At 41.1% G+C, this 24,157-nt stretch overlaps 1 protein-coding gene across 2 annotated transcripts in view; it reads right to left on the bottom strand.

Annotated features, from left to right (window-relative positions):
- Positions 1-24,157, bottom strand: part of adgrg6 (adhesion G protein-coupled receptor G6) — a 118,220-nt gene that overhangs the window by 68,974 nt on the left and 25,089 nt on the right. Inside the window, exons 3-7 of one of the 2 annotated variants that reach the window (XM_072440600.1) lie at positions 7,244-7,591; positions 6,158-6,297; positions 4,836-5,115; positions 4,180-4,353; positions 1,929-1,976 (exon numbers count right to left, since the gene is read on the bottom strand). In XM_072440600.1, coding sequence (XP_072296701.1) covers positions 1,929-1,976; positions 4,180-4,353; positions 4,836-5,115; positions 6,158-6,297; positions 7,244-7,591 — 990 coding nt within the window. The remainder of the gene's footprint in view (positions 1-1,928; positions 1,977-4,179; positions 4,354-4,835; positions 5,116-6,157; positions 6,298-7,243; positions 7,592-24,157) is intronic. The other variant, XM_072440609.1, reaches the window with a different exon arrangement.

Raw genomic sequence — 24,157 nt, 5'->3', positions numbered from 1 at the left:
GAACATGTCCAGAACACATCACAAGACCCAAACTAACTTGACTTTTTGAATGTACTGGATGTGGTTATTTACATGTTTTCCCCTTTAATAGTGAATAATCTCCAGGTTTGTTCAAAAATATAGACAAATTATCAATTGAGAATGATCTTAGAACCGTAGAAAGTTAGAAATAGCTCAAAAAAATATAATGTATTGAGAATCCTGTCTGGATTTCTGTAAAGTAGTTGTTACTGAATTAGTGTGACTAGTATTACTAATATGTATTTAAAATAATAATTGTGACGATTGACGCAACAAACTTAAAGCACAATGTTTTGGCTGCTTGTTGCGTCAGACTTCCAGAGAATGTCTTGTCCACTTTTCCTCAGTTTGCACTAGTACAGTTCCTAAAAACAAGGCAGAGTTTCTGTTTGTGCCCCTGTCAATGCCGCACTTACCCAGAATCCTCTCTGACTGACACTGTGGCAAATGAGAACCAATGAGCAGCGGACAGAGGGAGCCTATATAGGTTAAACTTACTTGCAGTGCACTCCAAAATACAAAAGGAAAATGCGAAAAATAGAAAAAGAAAACACACAGCTATATGAAGTTTAAAGTGTTTTTCGTGCATGAGGATGAACATGTTTACACTTCACTTTCATTTTGGTGCAGTGTAACTTTTCTGGAGGAGGGTTTGCCATCTGCTTGTCTCTCTGGAAATGTTAGCACAGTTGGGCAATAAAAGACACATATTAGGCAAAATGTATCTTCTTTTATTTTTTGGAGCTTTTAGACATTCCCTAGTTAAAAAAAAATCAGTCATGAATCCTGTTAAGAAAGTCTTTCCTCCCTTCAAGCAGCAAAAACACTCCCACACTTCCCAGTCATACTCTGAGATTTCCGGTGCTGTTTTTAAGTTCATAACACATGATTCGTTCTGAGCATTTCTGCCTCAAATCACAATTCATGACCCCTGCACAGCTGCATTTGTTTATCTCTCCTCTGCAATTCCCTCAACAGCATGTTTATTAGTTAAAATTAATTAACAACTGCAACTGGGCTCGTGTCTCCACAGATCTGACATGTAACTGATGCAGACAAGCAGGTGGCGGCTTCCCATGAACCAGTAAAGTTACGTAGTGCACCTTTAAGGAGAAAGTTATCAACCCCAAATCAAAAAAGTTATAATATCTACACGTATAATAGTGTTACTAAAGCATGAACAAAGGCCCACATTTGTTCACCCTGCGTGACTTGTGTGGCCTTCTTTGTTTTTTATTAATTTGATTTTTGTTATATCTATTACATTTTCTGTACTGTTTTTCTGTATTTGATTTTCTGTAATTTATTGCTCTGATTTGTTTTTACTGTTGATTAATTTGATTAGGCTTAGGTTTAGTTTTATTAGTTCGACTTGAAAAGTGTAATTTTACTGGGCAAACTTTTAGAGCTAAACGTTTGTTTGCTGTGATGTGCAGTACTTTGGAAACTACTGTTACATTTAAATGTGCTGTACAAATACAAAGTTATTTACGGCATTTTTAACATTTTCTTTTTATTGTCTTTAATAGAGATGAAATACAATAGATAAAAGCTGGATAAGATTGGACATAATTCATAATGATTTTATTTTTGATTAAGAATTATTCAGGCATTTGTAACTACCCAATTAATACCTATAACACCTTAATTAAGTTACCCATTAAGTTACTAAACCAGAATCATTCATAATTTGTTTACTGTGAAGTTCTTGTTCATGCTTTGTTAAGGCTAATTAAGGTGCAGTTATAATAAAGTGATACAAGAAACCATAAAACACATGTGATGTTTGCAATACTCATGCCACAATATTTCAAAACAACAAATCAGTTTATATTCAATTATTACACGGTCAAGTACAAGTACACATGCACATACACATGCAGCAGCTTGTTGTTAGCAGCACTCACCACTAGTTGGCGCAGCAGTGGTTAATATAACACAATTTGGGTAGCAGACTGTAAAAAAGAAGCATACATTATTTAACAAGCATTAAGCATTTGTGCATAATAAATCTTTATCATTATGTTCTCTTCTCTGAACTGGGATGAACGAGCTTGGGGTTAATGACATGTTTAATTCAGAGCAGTGTTAATCAGCTGAAGCATCACAATCGTTATGGGCCAGGCAAACGAGGCACTGTACACTAATTAAACCTGATTAAATGACATTGTAAAACATTAATTGAGATGATCTAATACTGCCAGATTAAGAGGGAGGTGATTGAAACACAGCCCTGGTTGAAAGAGGCAGTGATACAGTCAGAAATTTGAAACATCTTCTGTAGATGACATTACCAAATAAACATACACTTAAATACCAAGTGCCCTCGTCTGTTTCTTGAACTTCCTGTCTTCTGATAATACAGCATTTCACATTCACAAAGACTACGTAATAAGGTAGTATTGACATATTTATATTTCGGGGGATTATCTAGGTATTTTAAAATAATATCTTGGATCAGAAATGTGGAAATATATATGGCTGGCAATTTGTACATTTCAATTCAAGTATTGCTCAAATGTAAATGGGGTGTAAAATGATCCACACAAGTACAGAATGACCTCATGCATTAAACAGTTAATTTATTATTAGTAGTATGACTTTAATTTGATCAAAACGTAGAGAGGCTGTACCTGATTTTTTGAAATGTATTTGACCAACAAAAAAAGAAGACAATCTCTAGTCCAGGCGTCTCAGTTATAAATTGTAAGAGGAATCCCTACTAAAAATACACACAAACGTCAAATCAGAGTTTTGGGACAATGTTTGACTCATTTCCATGTTAAGTTTTCTTTCTATAGATCACAAACTTCGCATGAAATCACATATTGTTGTACAGACACATGCTTTATGAATGAGACCCCAGATATATTATAAAAGCACTTCTTAAGGTCCAAATGTGACCACTGAGTGCGTTCTGCAATTAACAATAGAGCATTTTATTCTCCAAACACCAGGAAGTGAGCTGTTGGCAAACTGATTGTTAGCTTTACGTAAGAAAGTGAGGAGAACCTGTGGACTGCTGTAAACGGTTTAAAATGAACTAGTTTTTCAGTATATTTTCAAGACAGTATACAGCCCACTACTAGACAAAACACAATCGAATTAGCATATTAGCAATTCCCTTAGTAAATTCAAAATGTAGCACCTTAAATCCCCGTACAGAGACAGCAGCCACAGCTACATATTTTAACCTGTAACTGTGTGAATCCAAATCAGAGCCATCCTACAGTTTGCTGTAAGAAAACCTTAGATTCCCCCTCCCGTTTGCCCTCTGACTCCGACATGCCTGCTCGCCTCACTGACCCATGTGGCTACAGCCAAAGCCCTGATTCAAACCCTCAAACTTTCTCTCACAAAGCCCTCAGTGTTGGCCCATGTCCAGGCCGCACCGCCGCGGCTAACCTCCTGTGGCTTTAACCGACCGCTGCCAAGAACCGCTGCACCGGAAGCACTCTGCTCCATACAATACTCAGTTATATAACGTTTGAGAGCATGTTTCCTATGATTTATACTTGGATCTTTGACAGGTACAACTGGAAAGTGTTAGGGGATAATGCATGTGTATTTAATGAAAGCTGGAGTTATAGAAGACAGTCTGGGCTGTTCTAAATGTCAAAGTCGCTGTATCATAATGTGAGCAGTTTATTCATTTTCTCTTGATTCTCTTGTATATACTTAAATAAAAAATGTAATAATACATAAATAATATCATATTTTAGAACCCAGCTTCTGTTCGGGTTCCTTTTCATCCAATTCCTCATGACATTAACAGTTTTGTAATTATTATTATTTGTTAATTTGGTCAGGACAGTGTATTTTACTGAGCATGAACACGCCGGGTTGTAGCTATGGGCTAATGTCCATCCCGCATTCACTCTCACAAACACGTTCTCATTCATACACCAGCATACTGGACACCGGAGGCAAAGTGGGTGAAGTGTCTTGCACAAGGGCACAACAGCAGTTTGCACAACAGCCACTGCCACTCCTTCAAGTACAAGCCGGGCCCAACCCTGCCTCGTGCCCGAGATCTGACTCAATCTGACAAAGAGCGTGTACATGGCCCTTGTTGCATAGTCATTGTCACCAGTAGCAAATCCTGGTTTAGGTGTTAGCATTAGCATCAATAGCATTAAACCCCCTGACTGTACTCACTGCAGGAGAGCGAGGTGTCCGTCTGGGCCAGTGTGGAGGGGACGTCCCAGTAGCTGTTGTCCCAGTCGATGACGCTGCCCTTAGTGTCACAGGTCAGAGAGCTGAGCTGCTGCTGCGTCATGGAGTAGTCCCACAGGCGCAGGTTATAGATGAAACCATTGAAGTTGTGCTGACCTGAGGTAAAACAGGACTGGTCAGATATTGACCATCAGTGAGATGTGACAGTGTAGATTCAAAGGGTTGACTAAACCTGTTTCACGTCATTTTAAATTTAAAAATATTTTTGTATCATGTTACTAGAAATTCGCTCACAGCAAGACAAAATGAAACATTTTAACCAATGCAATGACGTGGCAGACCCTCCACCAGAAAAGTTACATAGTGCACCTTCTTCGACTTGTTCAGCAGTATTTACCTTTTTAGACAATCTTCACATAATTTGACTTTTAATTGTTCAATGTTTATGGAGTAGCCCGGCACATTTTGTATTGTCATGTTCTTGCAAGTTTTCCGTCAATATGTTAAAACAAATCCAAGTCTAAAACAATTTAAGCCTGGTTGGTAGGACGTCTCTCTGTAGGTCTCAGTTAATCAGTCGACTTATTTTTTCACTATGTCACTGACTGTGATTCCTACCCAGAATGCACCTCCCTCACCTCCGAGTTGGAAGAGTCCTCCAGCTGGCACAGATCTCCCGCTCAGGGTGCTGCAGGTCTTGGTGAGGTACTGGTTGTTGTAGTAGAGGACCACTTTCCCGCTGGCAGAGGTCCACACCACACAGCCGGGCGTCATGGTGGATGTGAAGTTTGCTTGAGTTATCAAAGAGTCCACAGAGCACTCCTGTCCATCCACGACCAGCGTCATCTCCTGACCGTCCGTCCCAAAACTCAGGACCACATTATTGCTGCTGTCATAGTAGGAAAAGAACCACTCTTTCTGTAGACATACAAGACAGGAAAGAAAATGAAGAAGAGATATGACATTGCCCTCACTAGATGGAGAGTTCAAGCCTCAAGTGGAGGAGTTCAAGTATCTCGGGGTCTTGTTCACGAGTGAGGGAAGGATGGAGCGTGAGATCGACAGGCGGATCGGTGCAGCGGCTGCAGTGATGCAGTCGCTGCATCGGACCGTTGAGTCGAAAGGCAAAGCTCTCGATTTACCAGTCGGTCTATGTTCCTGCCCTCACCTATGGTCATGAGCTTTGGGTATTGACCGAAAGGACAAGATCGCAGATACAAGCGGTCGAAATGAGTTTCCTCCGCCGGGTGGCTGGGCGCTCCCTTAGAGATAGAGTTGGTCCTGGTTATTGTGAGTCACAGTGGGGCAGCAGTGGCTCTAGTGCAAACTGATATTGTGCCCTTCACTCTTTTCCTAGAATGAATCTGGAGTGTATGTGTAAGTGATTGGTGGTGGTGGTGGTTGGAGGGGCCGTTTAGCACAGATTGGCAGCCTCTGTCCGTCTGCCCCATGGCAGCTGTAGCGACAAAATACCACCACAGAATATAAATAATTCAATGTAATTGTGTGTCCAAACAAAGCACTATAAATTGAATGCATTATTATTATTATTCATTCATTCATTCATTCATTTACTACCGCTTGTTCCCGTCAGGGGTCGGTGACTGGAGTCCAAGTTGCTTTGGGCCTAAGGCGGGGTACACCCTGGACAGGGGCCAGCTCATCGCAGAGTTAAACCAGAGACAAAGACATTCATTCACACACATGCATGTGTTTAGACGGTGGGATGAAGCCGGAGAACCCACAGTAACACGGGAAGGACATGCAGACTCATGTGATGTTGGTCTAGCTTGGGAATCAGATGCGTGGCAGATTTAATCATATCTGCCACACAATATTATGAAGTACTGTACTGTGCATATTGTAGGTTGGTTGAGAAAAAACATCCACAGCCACAGAAAGACCCTCAGAATCTTGTTGCTTTGGTTCGAGTGCTAACCACTCTGCCACAGTACTGTACCTTTTTGGGACTGGTGCGTTGGGCCTCGAAGCACACAGTCAGGTGACTAAGTTTCGTCATGGAGACGGAGGAGGACAGTTTGGTCACCTGACCATTGCCATTTCTAACATCAATCTTCTGGTTCCTCATGTCCACAGCAACTACAGCACAAAGGGACAGATTAGTTAAAGAACAACAATATGCATATATTATCATTCAGATGAGGCAAATGAAGTATTGGTGAATTGGTGGGGATGTGTTTCAAATTTAAGAAAAAATACATTATAAATCATTGATATATTCATTTGTGTTTTCTGTTCACTAGTTTTGAAAATGTGACATAAACTGTTCATAAATGTGGTGTAAGTATCTTCAATCAGCAAGATACCTCATACAAAAATAGAATCCTAACCCTTTATATCAGGGGATCAAACTCATTCTGGGCATAACGTAAACATGACAATAAAACATATCAGAAATGTATATTTCCTAGTAATAATTATAATATGTAGAAAATTGGAATAGTGTGCGTCTGCCACAGCTGACGCACACACACAGTGTCAATACGTGCGTTTTGGAGGGAGATGGCTTTGAGGTCGCATTGATTTTGGAGTAAGCTGTCGATTGTTGTATAGAAAGTTCGACGTCTTGTCTTGAGACACTGGAGTCTTTCAAAACAAAAAGTAGACCCTTGACATCCACAAGCCTTTGAACTGTGCAATGAATCTAAAACTGCTCAATAGGACAAGTCTAATGTACAGTATCTTTTGAATCAGCCTTTCCAAAATGATTTATCAGAGTAAATACAATTTTAACTTCTTTTTTTTTTGTCATTAATCTTGAATCACAAAGTTTTACTTTAAGAGCGTTTTATTCTCCGCAAAGTTTGAAGTGCACCGTTAGCATGCTAGTTTGTGTTAGCTTTATCGCGACCACAAATCCTGCTCTGGCCTCAAAGATTTAGGAACAAACGCTTATAAACTCAGAAGACATTAGGACTGCCCCAAAGAGTTTAAAATGTTCTGTTTTTCTCCTTCAGGTACAGCACCTTTAAAATGTGACCACCAATTTCATCCACTTGTCCTTCTTTCCTTCCTCTGGACCTACCATGTCTGTACTCCACATAAAACCCCCTCTTCTGCACGCTGAAGTCCGTGTGAAAGTTGAGTGCCATCACGTTCCCGGTGGAGTTCAGCGTGAGCCCGTGCGCCGTGAGCCCGCAGAACCGCACGTCCGACAGCCCCGTGTTCACCACCGCCGAGTCGTAGATGCACCCGGGCGCCTCCTCCAGCTCGAAATCCACAAACGTCAGCTGAACGATGTGTCCCGTGGGCGCCTGAATGGTCCAGCGGCAGGCCAGGGAGTTCGGGTACTTTTGGGGGTAGCACGGGGACTTGATCGCGCCCTGGGACGCCGCCAGGACCAGGTTACAGTCCGGGGCCACGCAGCCGAGAACTGGAGGTATAGTGATGGCGGCGGTGAGATGGGTTAACGTTCAACTCGACAAAGGTGTTAGAAACCCCGCTGAGACAAGGGTTAAAGTCGGGGTACGACAGGTAAGATGCGGTCAGAATTAAGAACGCAACAAGTCAACATTGAAAAGTTAGTCGACTCTTTTACAAAACAAGGCATTGCTGTTCGAGAAAGTCATGCTTTGTAGACTTTGAAGGCAAAACAGAGCCAACAAGAAGACGTTAAGACATGAAGAACAAGTCGTTTTGACGATCCAGTTGTCCAAACAGTTATAGGAACAAAAAGCAAGGAGATTGTATTGCGTTTTTCTACATCTAAGAGGCAGAGAAAGAAAGTAGTCCCTAAATAAGCAAGTTGACATCAAACATAGAGCAAACATGATGACAAGGCAAGTTACAACATAATGCTCTGTTATCATCCAGAAAAGACGGGTTCAGCAAATTCCAAAACGATGCACATGGGGAAGAATTGAAAAAGTCGTGGACAAAACCATTGTACAGTTACATGCAAGACAAAGTAGTTGGATTACACTGCCATTTGAAGATATATAGTAAGCTTTCCAATGCTGAAAAGTTCACAAGGTGTAAAATAATGCTATTGCCATTAAAATGCATTAATAACCATCATCATCATCATTTATGATTATAGAAAGACGAGACTTGAGATAAGATGAGACTTTTAAGGGGTATTTAGGTTAAGACCAAAGTAGGAACAGTGTCAGATCACATTCATAATAGATACTGAATTGATCTACAAAAGAAAGTAAGACAATAAAAAGGATTTCCCAACATAACAACAAACTGATGTTGCATGTTGTCAGAGTGACAGTAACAAGAGACATTCACAAAAGGAGCAATTAGAGGATGGCATGCAAAAGAAAGTTATATCCTAAATGCTTAATTGTCCTGTGGGTAGTATAGTTGGTACTATTTGTAAAATGTATGAGTAGTGTTTTAAATAGAATATTATATATACTTATTATTATATATATACTTATTCCAGCTCAAAAATTGCACAAAGTAACAGAAAAATGTTCTGATTAGAAAACTATAAATAACATGGGAGTCTAACACAAATGCTCTCAAACTAGAAGCATAAATAAGGAATTATATATATATATATATATATATATATTCCGGTAAAATGTTGTCATGTTTCTGAAGTTTTACCATAAAATTGCCTGAAAATGTACTAAAAAATAATTGAATATATTTTACGTCAGACACCTGCATTATGCCCTGTTCACACCAAGTTATCAAAAGCGTCCAGTTTACATTCAAAGTCTATGTAAATGCGCGCCTTGGTGGAGCTGCGCGTCGGGGGCATCTGAGCGTCGGACGCTTTAGACGCTTTAGACGCTTTGGACGCTTTGGACGCAGAAAAGTTGAACAAAGCTGAACTTTTCTGCGTCAGACGCAGCGCAGCAGCCAAACAGAGATTATGCTCCGATGAAAAAAGACGAAAAAGACCCAAAACAAACCCTGATTAAAAAAAAAGACGCAGCTCTTGGAGCAAAATGATATTGACTAAACTCTGCTCAGCTCTGAAGTATCTGTGGGTCCCAGACAAGCCCCGGAGCCCATTGCCTCAGTTTTTGGACTTTGCAAAGTTAATAAACCGAAGCCACTCTTTCAACCTGGTCCGCCATTACACCACGTAACACAGCACAACTCCTCCACTGAGCATGTGCGCTGGACGCCTCGGACGCACGTGCCTTCAAATGTACAGGCGTCCAACTTCTGCGTCGGGCGCAAATTTGACGCTGCGGTCTGAACAGTGTTTTAGATGAACAATTTGGCATGTTTGTTTGAGGATCTAAACTTTTCTATAGACTAAATCTAAAATAGTTTGAACATCAGATCTTTGCAAACATAAACATGACAAGCTGGAAAAACACAGCTTTGAAACTTTCCTTAATACTTCCCCAGAAGCTAATTTAATTACAATTAGCAAAATCTCCCAAAGGAAGCCAATCATTTTCAGGCCGCATATGTTGACGGACAGATTTCTTCCACTGGGGCACATTAGCGTAAAGTGAAGATGAATGAGTGTGTGGATGGTGCAGTGATGAGCCGCGTGTCTGCTCTGAAACATGTACAAGCCGGAGATGGAAAAAGCAGAGAATGCGCTGGTCTGGAGGAAGATCCAACACTGGGCCCCGTTGATGAGGCTCTGCGCTGAGGCCAAACCACAGCCGAGGAACAAGGGAACGGCACATGTGTCTGCACATGTGCACTGCCACTGGAGATTTAACCCTTATTTGACTGTTTACTTTGAAACGTATAGTAAAGCTGGGGAGGAATTATGTACAGGCTAATAATTACCAAAGTATATACAGTGAGGGAAATAAGTATTTGAAAAACCTGCGATCTTGCAAGTTCTACCACTTATTTTCCCACTCTTTTCATCGTAGGTGCAGGTGAGAGACAGAATATTAAAAATAAATAAATCCAGAAATCACATTGTATGGTTTTTAAAGAATATAATAATATTTAGCACAGAAACCTTTGTTTACAATTACAGAGGTCAAACATTTCCTGTAGTTCTTGACCAGGTTTGCTCTTCTCTTTCAGGGCTTTCACTGAGAAACATTTCAGCTCTCTCCAAAGATTTTCTAATGTATTTAGGTCTGGAGACTGACTAGGCCACTCCAGAACCTTGATATGCTTCCTACAGAGCCACTCCTTGGTTATCCTGGCTGTGTTCTTCAGGTCATTGTCATATTTGAAGACCCAGCCACAACCCATCTTCAATGTTCTGATTGAGGGAAGGAGATTATTACCCAAAATCTTGCAATACTTCTTGCAAAATCTTGCAATACTTCTTCTTATTATTGCAAAATCTCGCAATAATATTTCCCCATGTGTGGACAATAAAGGAATATCTTATCTTATCTTAATACATGGTCCCATTCATTCTCCTATTTGTACAGTGCAGTCGTCCCGTCCCCTGTGCAGACAAGCACCCCAAAGCATGATGTTTCCCCCCACGCTTCACAGTTTGGATGGTGTTCTTGGGATGGTACTCATCCTTCTTCTTCCTCCAAACACGGCAAGTGGAGGTTACACCAAAAAGTCCTATTTTGGTCACATCTGACCACATGACTTTCTCCCATGACTCCTCATGGGCAAACTTCAGACGGGCCTGGACATGTGCTGACTTAAGCAGGGGAACCTTCCATGCGATGCATGATTTCAAACCATGACGGTGTAGTGTATTACCAATAGTAACCTTTGAAACCGTGGTCCCAGCTCTTTTCAGGTCATTGACCAGCTCATCCCATAGATCTGGGCTGATTCCTCACCTTTCTTATCATCATTGATTCCCCATGAGGTGAGACCTTACATGGAGCCCCAGTCCAAGGGAGATTGACAGTCATCTTTAGCCTCCTCCATTTTATAGATCTTTTTTCTCCAAGCTGTTTGCAAAGTGCCCCTTTCCAGCCTCGTGGAGGTCTTCAATTTTGCCTCCGGTGTCTTCTGACAGCTCTTTGGTCTGGTTCATGGCAGTAGTAAGAGTGTGACTGATTATGGGGGACAGATGTCTTTCTGCAGGTAACAAGCTCAAATAGGTGCTGCTAATGTAGATGAATAAGAGGAGAAGAGGTGGACTTTTAAAGGAAGACTAACAGGTCTTTCAGGTGTTCAAATGCTTATCTTCAGCAATAACATGAAAATAAATGATTTAAAACTCATACAATGTGTTGTAGTTTTTTTATTCTGTTTCTCACTGTGGAAATGCACATACGATGAACATTTCTCTCCCTCCATAATTTCTAAGTGGGACAACTTAGAACTGAATTAGAACTTAAAAAGACAAAATCGCAGGGTTCTGTATCTATGTGTTGATATATAAGATATTGTCTGGAAGTTTTAAGAATTGGCCAACATGCAGAAATACAATGTTTTTCCACCAAAGTTTGGCAAAGACAATAAATTGCAGTACACATTCATCCCACGATGTAGGTTTCAAATGCTCCACTTTTTCCTAATGTGCCAACTCATGAACTCATCCTCAGACTATAGCCAGCCACTTACTGCTCCATTACATCTATAAACAGGACAAATTGCTGAATCCGTAGCCATTAGTCTTTCAGCGCGACATTTAAGAAACATTTGGCCTCTGCATCAAAGCATCAACAATTTTCCCACAAATAAAACAAAGCACATTTCAACCTTCAGCATTCCAGGCTTTTCCCCTCGCACAAAGCCTCTGCCTCTGTTTGTGAATGGAATCAGTGGATCACAGAGCGCTGGAGAACCGACCCTCCCAGAGAGAGACGAAGGAGCGAGGGGGGAGAGCGGAGCGCCTAGCACCTCTTTGTCAGTTTGATAGAAGTCAATTCAGCCTCCTCCTAAACGGCTAAAAGCTACGGCTAACATTACAGCCAGCGCCAACTCTGGTTACACTTTATCCCGGGCGGAGAAGCATGGACGGGAAAATGCACAAACACAGCTTAAACCGGGAAGTCCTGACTCAGCTGCTTTGGGATAAAGAGTGGAACTAAAATATACAGGCATATTTTGAACCGTTCTTGATTTATAAGTGCACAATCCAGCTTTTCTGGTCGAGGGTTTGCTGTTATCTGTGGAGAGGCGAGTCGGCTCACAGTAAGAATGCTTGTTTTAGCATTTTCTTTGCAATAAAAACTTGCCTGACCTGCCAGACCCTCCTTCATTCTGTTTAATGGCAGAAGGGTCTGGAATCGGACCACAAAGGGTGTCAAAAAAACTCTCCTAACTCGGGACAGTCCAACCACAGCCGTTCATTTGTAGCACGTGTTTCTCAAATGCGGAAAACATCTCGTACCTTTCAGAACAAAATATATTCAATTTAGTGCTTCTGCAGAAATGTTTTGATTTCCCCGCTATGTTTGTTTAGACACAAACGGACCATGCGTTTCACTGATTGGTTGAGCCACCTGTCAGTCACGCTCATTTGAAATCGGGGGGGAAATATATGATCTCCAGACCAAAATATGTAAAGTATAAAATGTACATGTCGGATTCTCCACAGTGCACCTTTAACTTCATTTGTCAGAGATGAGTGTAATCTCTCATTTGTCCAGGAATGATCTTGGACCGTTCTTGATCTATAAGTGCACAATCCACTTCTTCTAGTCGAGGGTTTGGAGGCGAGTCTGATCACAGTAACAATGCACGTTTTTACATTTGTTTGGACACTGATCTTTTGTAGAAACTGTTTTAAAGGAAGTCATCTGGACAGTGTTTTAAAATCAAGACGTTTCAGTCATAACGCTGTGACTTTAAAACATTGTCCAGATGATTAGCTTTCAAACTCTTCTTTTCCATGACTGATTGACTTGACGATGAAGGACTGGACCAACATAATAATAATAATTGACATTCGTGAAATGGAAAAAATAAAACAATTGATGGACAATCGTCTTTTGTTTTATCGTCCTCTTTAGTCGTGTTTTGGCCTGTTTTTTTGTGTTTTCTCTTCTGTTTTAAACATTATACAACTGAAAAATAAATAAATGTTGACGTGACTTGCACAGTTTACTTTTTACAACACAAAGTTATTTCATTTCTATTGCAGTAATGTATAAGACTGGCAATGATTCATTTGTTTTTGTTGCATTTATTATTCCACCTCATTTCCAACTACTTCACCATTACATTCAAACATTGCAAATCAGAATTATAATTGATTGCAACGCTTTTCTCTGATACTTTAATCACACATTACTGCCTCAGTATGCCACTAAACCTTTGATTAAATATAAATCTGAATGCATGAACAAAACACGAGCCAATTCTTTCAGCTGTTCCTGCTGAGAAGAGGAAGTTGATCTCACAGCTATCACAGTCATAATATTTTTGATCTTCTCCAAACTGTATCCCACTGAAGTGAACTCCTGTAGTGAAGCGGGTTTTATTCAAACACAGACTTCTTTGTTGCTTTAAACCCTGTCGAGTGTTACTTTAGCAGCAGGTGCCCCATCTGTGCGCCGTCGGCTCAAAGCTCCACTGTTCCTCTGCATTATACTGAGGAATCCAAAGCTTCAGACACAACTCTAAAGACTGAAATGAAACGACAAGAAAGGAAATATGATGATTGATGATAGACACTTCATACTGGCTGTTTATATGGGAGTTGTTTACTATTTTTGGGTTATTTTTAGCAAAGGAAACATAAGTATTAGCCCTATTCGCCTTCGATTGGATTAGCTTAACCCTGTAATAATTATGAACATGTTCTCTGTGTTTTTAATCCTGTGTTTAATCCTTGTCCATATCTGTGAAAATGTCAGTAAAAAGGATTAAACTACTGTGATTCAGTAAACTCAGAGCTCCTCAGGAAAGTTTAGTCCCGTGTGAGCGTTCAAGTCTGTGATTTGGGCTGTTTTTAGTCCGTGAATTGAAGCTTATATTGATTCAAAAGGTCTCTACTAATTCTAATACATTTTAAAAACTAAATTAATATGATGAATTTGCCACAGACCATTCTCCAATCGAATATTTTTCTTTCTAGAATTAAAAAAAAAAAATACAAAAAAGAAATTAATATACACAAAACAAACTGCAGGAAAGACAGTTTGTATCAAGGAGCTTTGCCAGCGTGAAAAGATAACATTTCATAACAAATATGGTGAAGATGTCGTTCTGAGCGAATAATGTGGCAGGACTAACGTTTCACTACAGGTAACGCAAAAAACAAACCAAAAAGTGTTGAAAATAGAATAAATGCATGCAAGTAGTAAAGAGTAGGCATAAACTTTACAAATAAAGCGCTGACACAAAACACTTTTCCTCAAACAGCTTTGCGAGTATTCCAGTCAACATTTCAATACATAAGACAATCCCCAAATAATCAAATTGAGCTTTTTTTGTTTTGTTGCTAATTCTGAGGTGGCGTTTGTTGAATGATTGCAATTTCACTCAATTTGACTTGGCTTTGATTCTGCTTCCATCCAATTAACAGCATCAGTGTATCCACTTCCACAAAGCGACAGATTCATTACTTTGAAAACGCAGCACTATCTAAATGTAAATGTGTGCGTTTGGTGCCAAACCATTATTAGACATTATACTGAGCTCATGGAGGTATTTTTTTTCAAAAGGGCATTATCTTCAAGGGTTGTGCTGCTTACAAAGTGTCAGTGAGAATTGAAAAATGCTCAGAATGTTAAAGTGACTTTCCGAACAGTATATGACACTCTCATTTGTCCACACAACTTATCTGCCCCAGTACATTGTGTCAGTGGTGTTTGCGTTTGTGTTAAAAGCAGTGGCGTGCGGTGAGGTTCAGGGCGAGTGAGGCACCAACTCTTTCAGAGTCAGATTTACAAACGCAAATGAACCCAAAAGAGCTCCTTAAACAGGTCGTTCTGGACCAGAAAGAGGAGAAGCTGCAGGAGACTTGCATTCATTCCTCACCGTTTGTGTTCTATACAGTCCCACTAGATCTGCCTTTAGTGGGTTAGGGTTAGGGTTAAAATATGCTAAATATCTTGCATATTTTGACAGGCTCTGCAGTTTTGTGTCATCAAAATGTTGAGACATTTCACAACATTTTGTACAATCCACTAAAGTTTAAACCAAGGAAAGCTCGCTCACCAAAATGATCAAACCTGGCTTTAATCTGATCACTGATCACAGAACCATTGCCTCCTTTCATCTCTGACTGACATAACTCCCAAAACAAACTAGACTGAGCAATATATAAGTTTAAAAAGTTTGAACATGAAAAAAAATATTCGGAACCAGCGGGAATCGATCCCACTGTCTATAGGTCTCCAGGCCTAACCACTAGGCTAAGAGTTCTGTAAATGGTACAAGCCTTTTTAGAGATATAACTCTGAACCAAAGCAACCAGTTCAACTCAGGTGTAGGTCTTCCTTTAGTTATAACCTCTTGCTTTGATTGAAAATCCAGATTTGCGAAACGTTTTAACTTGGAAATGTCCATATTGTCCAGATTCTACAAACAAAATAATAATGAAGAAGAGACCTCTTCATGAGGCACATGTAATGAAGCCTCTCTGAGTCAACTTTTACTGCGATTTTATAATGAATCTCTGAGCCTAAAACACGCTTCAGAAATACATTTCATACATTATCGAGAATATGGAAGCACAGAGCACATCGTCAGGGTGTTTTATTTGTTATAAACAGAGGGAGAGAGAGTGACACTTCATTTGTGTGTGTGTGTGTGTGTGTGTGTGTGTGTGCTTCATTGACGTCATTAACTTTTCAGCATGCTCACGCTCCTCATGCGACTGGTTCAGGGTTGGGCAAAGCCAGGTCGTCCCTGTGTGCGTGTGTGCTCCAAGAGGCAGAGCAGGTGCAGCCTCCTCCCTGTATCTGAATGGCAAACATCTGAACATTTTGACATTCTTATTTGACAAAATATTGTTCGATATTGGATTCAAACGGAAAGTGGGTTTGTAATACATACCAGATGACAAAATATGAATATTTTTATTTTATAGAAGGCACTGCCTCCCCTGAATGCACGTCCCTGTATAAAAGTCATGCCTTTTGAACTTTCTGTCAGGCCAGAATTAAGATTCAGGCTCATATTTTATGAGCAGTGACAGTCGACGCGCAGCAGAAAGAGGCATGTGATCTGTGAGAGCGAGTGAGCAGCAGGCCTCTGTGTGCGGGGACACGATGCTTTCATAGCACAACAATTTGTATAAGAGGACAATCTGACTGCAACAAATAGGCTATTAAGCCTATTGTTAAACAATCCACATCTGCGTGAACGTGAGGTCTGCGTGAACGTGCTTGACATGTTTGTTAAGGGCTTTAGTGGCTTCAATGAAAGTGAGATATGTTCACGGACAGCAGAATAGCAGAGTATATCCATGAACAGTGCAAACACCAGCACCTCCATCAGTGGGACTGCCCGCCGCTGCAGGGGACAGACAGGTGTCTGCTTCTGCTGGAGGCAACAGAGGAACACCAGCACAGCAGGCCCAGCTTATCCCACTGTCCGTGCACGTGTCTTTCATTGATGCTAAAGCCCACGTGCGCTCACACACTGAGATACAGAGCGCTGTGTGCTGTGTGCAGGTGTCCCAATCTGTCACAATATCTGGTGCATTTTCCCATATTTAAGGTCGTTGTAATAGTTTCTTTCTCCATTTTGTAAATGTCCAAATTATTTCGCTCCAGTCCTTGGCTGCTTGTTTTGGCTGTTTCAAGCTAGCTTTACCTGAGTTATTAATGAAAAATAGATCAGTTCAATGCCATATTGTGGAACATTCCAGGCAAAGCGACACGATTTCCAAAAGAGCAAGCAGCAGACTCCCCCTCCCCCACACTAAAAAAGTGAATAAAACACCTTAAAAAATACTTTCTGAGAGTTAAATCCACTCAGTTTAGTGGCTCTGATCAGTTTGGCCTTCTCCTTTTACATGACCTTGTACTTCAAATGTTTCCGCTACATTCCAACTTCTGCACCTTTCTCCATCAAAGGGCCTTCGAAGCCCCACTTTTGATATTTTAACTTTAAAAATCAATTGTGCCTGTGATACAATGAGACCTGCTCTGAAGTGTCCAATGTGCAGTTTTAGGATCAAAACATAAAAAAACTAACCAATACCATCTATCCATTAAAGAACAGCAGATTGTTCCACACTAAATATCAGAAAGTGGTGGGTGAAAAAGTGGAACAAACAATTGAAGTAAAATGGCGTGTTGTGAGGTCTCTTCCAGTGGTGATTGGTGACAAGAGCAATAAAGTTTGTGCACGCCAACCTGAAGCTTCAACAAACATTAAAATCAGCTTTCAGTAAACCATAAATCTATGAGAAACCCCCATTAAAGAACCAGGGCTGTTTATAGTTGTAAAGTGTGAAGTGACGTCAGCCGCTCTGCTGTTCACACCTAACTTTCTACGTCAGCGCCATCCTTCAGCTGCTAAATAACACCATAAACTCGTTTGCCAAGTATGTGTAATGTCTCATAATATCACAGGCAAAAACAATATTAGTTTGTCTCACCTGATGCTGTCTAAATTCACTAAACATCTCTTAAAATACGTCTGATGTGTTTATTGTCATATTAAAGATTCAAGTGTCATCTGGACTGTTTCAACTTTCATCCAAAAGTCATTCTCAATCTGCTGACCTGGTCCTTATAATACATTTTACAACATTGATAATTTGGGCATGAATATCTTTAAAACCAAAAAAATAGAATTATTAGTTATTATGTTTGTAGACAATGACGATGCAGTTAAATCAACACTGAACAGGTCAAAGTCAATACAATACTATTTATTTCTAGTCCATAAATTAGACAGCAGTTTTTTTGGACTCGTATTTTTCTCCTTCTAGTTCAGGGGGTTGTTTTTGTTTTCACGATATCAAAATTTAGTGCTACAATTATTGTGAGAAGAAACATCACGATTTAACAATAATTTACGATCATTGACGCGTAACAAAACAAAAGTGAAATCTTTAATTGTCTTTGCTTCTAATACATCACTGTTTCATTAATGATTTCATGAAGCAGGTCGCTTCATGAAATCAAACGGAGTAGAAATGACATAATTTTGCTTTTAAAATAGTCACAATTATTCATGTTTATTTCTGACCTGAAAAATAATTAATCGATTAATCTTGACATGCCTATTTAAGCCACAAAGAATATGATTTATTAAAGTGTTCATGCCCTTGGTACTTTTCCACATTTTGACAGCAACTGGTGTCACTCAGGGAAACGGGGCTGAATACTTTTGCACTTTTCAGTTTTTAATTAGAAGTAAACGCTGGAAATTATGTGAACACACAAAAATGCCAATACAATTTAGTTTAAGTTTGTGGTCCTGATGTGACAAAATGTGGCACAAATGAAGCCTGCGTAAATTCAGCCTGGAAGACCTAACTCCACCCATCTACGTCAAGGCCACCATGGAAGGACCCCTCTCCCCAGCGCCATCATCGCACTCAAGCGGCGCCCGCCTGTCCGTCTGAGAGAGTCAGATCCCTCACTTCACCATGGACTCTCCCAGGTTTCTGCGCTTATCCCAAAGAGGTTATGCAGTTTTTCCTGGCCAAAGAAGGAGGGTGAAAGGTCAGGGGGCGTCTGCACCATGGCCCTCGCACCTGCTCCTCATCCCCAATCAACGCTCCCAGTGACTCCTCCCTGCTCCCAATCAGCACCAGGCGGTGGCATTTAAGCCCTCAGGCAGATGGCTCGGTCGCTCAAACTGTACTGCGACCCACCACCTCCCCAGCTCCTCCTCTACATTCCCCTCATCCTCTACCTTCTCTTCACATCTACCACCACCAGTCTCCAGGCTCCGGGGGGAGACATCTAATACAAATAGATCATGGAGTGCCCATGATTGCAACGTCTTCCGCCGGGGTCTGAGCGCCAAATAACTCATGAATAAAGCTTGCTAAACAGTCCATTCTCGTGGTCTCTTTGTCTCTCCAGGGTGAAATACCTTTGCAAGCCACTGTTTATAATAAACCCACTTAAATGAATCGTTTTTGAATGAAGCATTAGTGTGTGCGAGAAGACGCAGTGCCATTTACCAAAAGGACTAAATGAAAGCGCCACTGTACTGATCGTACAAAGGTTTTTAATTACATATTATGTAATTAAAAACCTTTGTACGATCAGGTTAGTTTAGCATCCCCTAGCATTCTACTCAAAACGGCTATGACCTTATAAGGCAAGTTTATTTGTAGAGCACATTTCATACACAAGGCAATTCAAAGTGTTGATACACAACAGGAAAAAAATGCATTTAAATCACAAATAAATTGACATGAAAGAGAAGAATGCAAAGAAAATCCTTTCAGTCATATGCACAGCTAAACTAAACTGTTTTAGCTTTGATTAGAACCTGTTTCACATCTTCAGGAAGACTCTTCCAGATTTTAGCTGCATAAAACTGAAACACAGATTTGCCATGTTTAGTCCTGACTCTGGCACCAGCAGGAGGCCGGTCCATGTTTAGTCCTGACTCTGGCACCAGCAGGAGGCCGGTCCATGTTTAGTCCTGATTCTGGCACCAGCAGGAGGCCGGTCCATGTTTAGTCCTGACCCTGGCACCAGCAGGAGGCTGGTCCATGTTTAGTCCTGACTCTGGCACCAGCAGGAGGCCGCTCCATGTTTAGTCCTGACTCTGGCACCAGTAGGAGGCCGGTCCATGTTTAGTCCTCACTCTGGCACCAGCAGGAGGCTGGTCCATGTTTAGTTCTGACTCTGGCACCAGTAGGAGGCCGGTCCATGTTTAGTTCTGACTCTGGCACCAGCAGGAGGCCTGTCCATGTTTAGTTCTGACTCAGGCACCAGCAGGAGGCCGGTCCATGTTTAGTCCTGACTCTGGCACCAGCAGGAGGCCGGTCCATGTTTAGTCCTGACTCTGGCACCAGCAGGAGGCCGGTCCATGTTTAGTCCTGACTCTGGCACCAGCAGGAGGCCGGTCCATGTTTAGTCCTGACTCTGGCGCCAGCAGGAGGCCGGTCCATGTTTAGTCCTGACTCTGGCACCAGCAGGAGGCCGGTCCATGTTTAGTCCTGACTCTGGCGCCAGCAGGAGGCTGGTCCATGTTTAGTCCTGACTCTGGCACCAGCAGGAGGCCGGTCCATGTTTAGTCCTGACTCTGGCACCAGCAGGAGGCCGGTCCATGTTTAGTCCTGACTCTGGCACCAGCAGGAGGCCGGTCCATGTTTAGTCCTGACTCTGGGCACCAGCAGGAGGCCGGCCCCGGAGGTCCTCAGAGTCCGAGATGGTTCATATGGCACTAACATGTCCGAGATGTAGTTTGGTGCTAGGCCATGGAGAGACTTGTACACAAGCAGAGCTGCTTTAAAGTCTCTTCTCTGAGCCACAGGGGGCAGTGCAGAGACCTGAGAACAGGACTAATGTGATCATACTTCCTGGTTCTAGTCAGGACCCGAGCAGCAGCGTTCTGGATGTACTGCAGCTGTTTTACAGCTCGTTTGGAGAGGCCAGTGAGCGGCCGTTACAGTCTAATCTACTGGAGACAAACACATGAATAAGTCTCTCCAAGTCTGGTTTAGACACTATATTTTTGATTTTGGCAATGTTTTTTAGATGGTAAAAAGCTGCTGATGTTATTGATTTGATGGTGGCTATTAAAGTTCAAGTCTGAGTCCATTATTACCCCCAGATTTCTAACTTGATTTGTAGGTTTTAGAGCGAGACTCTGGAGGTGACCGCTAACACTTTCTCTTTGTTTCTGTGTTCAAAGACGATTATTTCAGTCTTGTCTGAGTTCAGCTGGAGAAAGTTGTTTTGCATCCACAAACTGATCTGTTGGATGCAGTGGCAGAGTGAATCTACTGGTCCATAGTCACCTGCCGACAGTGAAACATAGATCTGAGTGTCGTCTGCATAATTGTGATAGGACACATTTTCACTGCGTATCAACTAACCTAACGGCAGCATGTAGAGGTTGAACAGAAGGGGTCCCAGGATTGACCCTTGGGGCATCCCACAGGGCAGGGTCATGTGGTCTGAGACACAGCTACCAATTTCAACAAAGAACTAGGACCTTAACCAGTTTAGGGCAGTGCCAGTGATGCCCACCCAGTCCTCTAGTCTCTGTAAGAGGATCCCATGATCGACAGTGTCAAAAGCAGCACTCAGATCTAACAGAATTAAGACTGAGGCTTTGCCCGTGTCAGTGTTCAGGCGGATGTCATTTGTCACCTTGACAAGAGCAGTCTCAGTGCTGTGATGAGGTCTAAAACCTGACTGAAAAACATCAAATGAGTTGTTTATTAAGAGGAAATCTGTGAGCTGTTGGTAAACAACCTTTTCAAGGACTTTGCCCCAAAATGGCAGATTAGAGATGGGCCGGTAATGACTCAGTACTGCGGCATCAAGACTGCTCTTCTTTAGGAGAGGCTTTATGACCGCAGTTTTCAAAGACATTGGGAATGTTCCAGATTGAAGCGACATGTTAACTATGTGAGTGAATGGTGCTAATAAACTGTTCAGCACAGACTTTAGAAATCTGGAGGCTCACACATCGAGGCAGCATGTAGATGAACTCAGACTGGTGATGATCTCCTGGACAGTTTTGTCAGTTACAGGTGCAAAGTGAGTTAGCTCTAAGTGTCTAGGTGGTTTTAGGGTAATTTTTTTTTTTGCATTATGGGATTTATAGCATTTTTAATGCCCTGAACTAATGCAAACTCATTACACTTGGATGTGGAAATGAGTTCTAACGGCAGCTGAGCTGGAGGGTTTATTAATCTGTTTACTGTGGTAAACAGGACACGCCAGTTGTTACTGCAGCTTCCACTTATTCCAGAAAAATATCTTTCCCTAGTTCTACATAAATATAGGTTGTACATGTTCAACTCTGTAAATCTCTTTTTGAACCTGGAGATTTGACTTGCGCCATTTCCATTCGGCCCTGCGGCACTCCCTTTTCTGTGCCCTGACCAAATCATCATTTCTCCACGGCTCCTTCTGCTTTATTAAAAAAAAAAAAATAGCCTTCATAGGGGCAATGCCGTCCAGAACAAAATTCAAAACACTAGATGCAACAGAGTTCAACAAATCATTTACATTAGAACATGAAACATTTTCAAGGTTTATCAGATGTGTTTACTTCTGTTATATATCACATGGTTCAGTTCCTTATCAGTAAAGCCACTCCAGCTGTGTAACGCTGTCACAATGTTACTGTGATCCGCTCCGTCTACAACTCTGACATATGAGCCCAGTGTAAAGAACACTCTATAGAAAACAAAAGACACCACCAGAGACAGACTTGGACTTGGACTGGACCATAAACGCACCGAACAGCTGAGTAAACACACAGACACACTTCGGGGAGCTCTTTAGAGGCGTAGTGCGACAGCCCCGGATTCATGTGACAAGATAATTCAGATAATGAATTCGGGAGATGGGGATATGCTTTTGTGAGTTGGGATTTCTATTGTACTGTATTTTTCACCACTTGAGAACAAAGAACACGTCGTCGCTCGGAATAAATTTAAAAGACAAATTTCCCGACGGGGACAATAAAGTGTACTATAACCTGAAGAGAAGAAAGATGGATTAGATTAAGTTATGGTGGATTGAATTTGAAGCAGAGGAGTGTATTTTTTGGAGCACAGAACAAAATATGTAAGCCTAGAGTATTTTAATGAACAAACTGGTTTCTTTGTAGTTAAAATAAGGAATCTGTGCATTGTTTGTGCGGTTGAATTGGAATGGGTGATACTGTATATACATATAAGTATATATTATAGAAAAATCTGCAACTATTTGGCACCGGTATTTCATAAGTGTGTCATTAAATAAACCCATGGGTGAAAATGGACATAAAAGAGCAATTAGGCGTAAACTATGGCCACGTTTACACACTTTTTATACTCTTTCTGAAAAGTGAGTCACCACTTCCTCGGTCGCGCCTCGAGTCAAACTCAACGTCCCGTGAAATCAGATGCGTTTATTTCTGTGACGAATGCGAAACAGAGGAGTTGGTCATTTGTCTTCTACAACAAAAGAAAACTTCTCTCACACTGCTTTTAGTCCATGTGATTATTTTTGCCTTTCTTTTTCCTCATAAGAAGCCATGTTTTTTTTTTTTTTTATACGGACGGAACATGCGTGTCCCTGATTGGCTAATCCACCTGTCAATCACTGCCATCTGATATGATCTGCCGAGGCAACTGCTGTTGTGATTTAGAAAAATACATTGAATTGAAATTGAATCTGTATAAAAATAGAGAGGGATTTCTGGATTCTTGATGAATCTCTGTAAATATCAGTTAACAGCCACAGCAGCAAGACAAACATTGGCCAAAAAATAAAAGATTAATACAAAATAAATCTTCATAATAAAGGGGCAAACTCAATCGAAAACAATTCAAGGAGGAACAAATCAAAATGGACTTGTTTTATTCACAAATGTTCAATGTTATTCTTCTGTCTCCAGGAAGCACATGTATCACTCAATTATTTAAATGGCACAACAAAGTGGAGCGACGACGCGGCTGAATCCTACGCGTTTCACCGTTTATAAAACAAATACAAATCATACAACAAAATACAGAGCAGTGGAAAATAACAGCAATTTTCGGAGCATTGTGAGAGAATAATACTACTCAATATTACTCAAACAAGCACGAATAACTCAAAATACAACTTCAAGTGGGGGAAATTATGAGGTGAAACCACAATAATACAGTTAAAATCTCCTAAAAATGGGAAAACATGTCAACTTTAAGCTCGACTGAGAGTTCAAACTAAAATATACAAATAAAATGTCCCTGTTCATGCTCACCTCTGGACTAATCCCGCTCATCTCTGCTGCTTATCCAAACTGTAATGAGTTCAAATATTGTGTCCTTGTAGAGTCGATCTTCAATCTATCACAGCAACTGGGGCAACAGGATTATTCACTAACAAGTCTAATACTAACGATGATTGACTTTTCCAATGCTTATCTTTATAATCCTGCCTTAAAGAATGATGCTTTCTGGATGGGTAATGAGCAAGTATATTACGTTTTGAGAGTGGAATAGAGGCCCGAGTGTCTCCAGGTGTGTTCTGTCTTTCAGCGTGAGATAATC

The sequence above is a fragment of the Eucyclogobius newberryi genome, unplaced genomic scaffold, assembly GCF_026437365.1.
Source record: "Eucyclogobius newberryi isolate DKJ021-1_F unplaced genomic scaffold, fEucNew1.0.hap1 SCAF_1, whole genome shotgun sequence".
Taxonomy (NCBI): domain Eukaryota; kingdom Metazoa; phylum Chordata; class Actinopteri; order Gobiiformes; family Gobiidae; genus Eucyclogobius; species Eucyclogobius newberryi.
The sequence above is the reverse complement of the archived record's forward strand: the minus strand, read 5'-3'. Positions and strand labels throughout refer to the sequence as shown.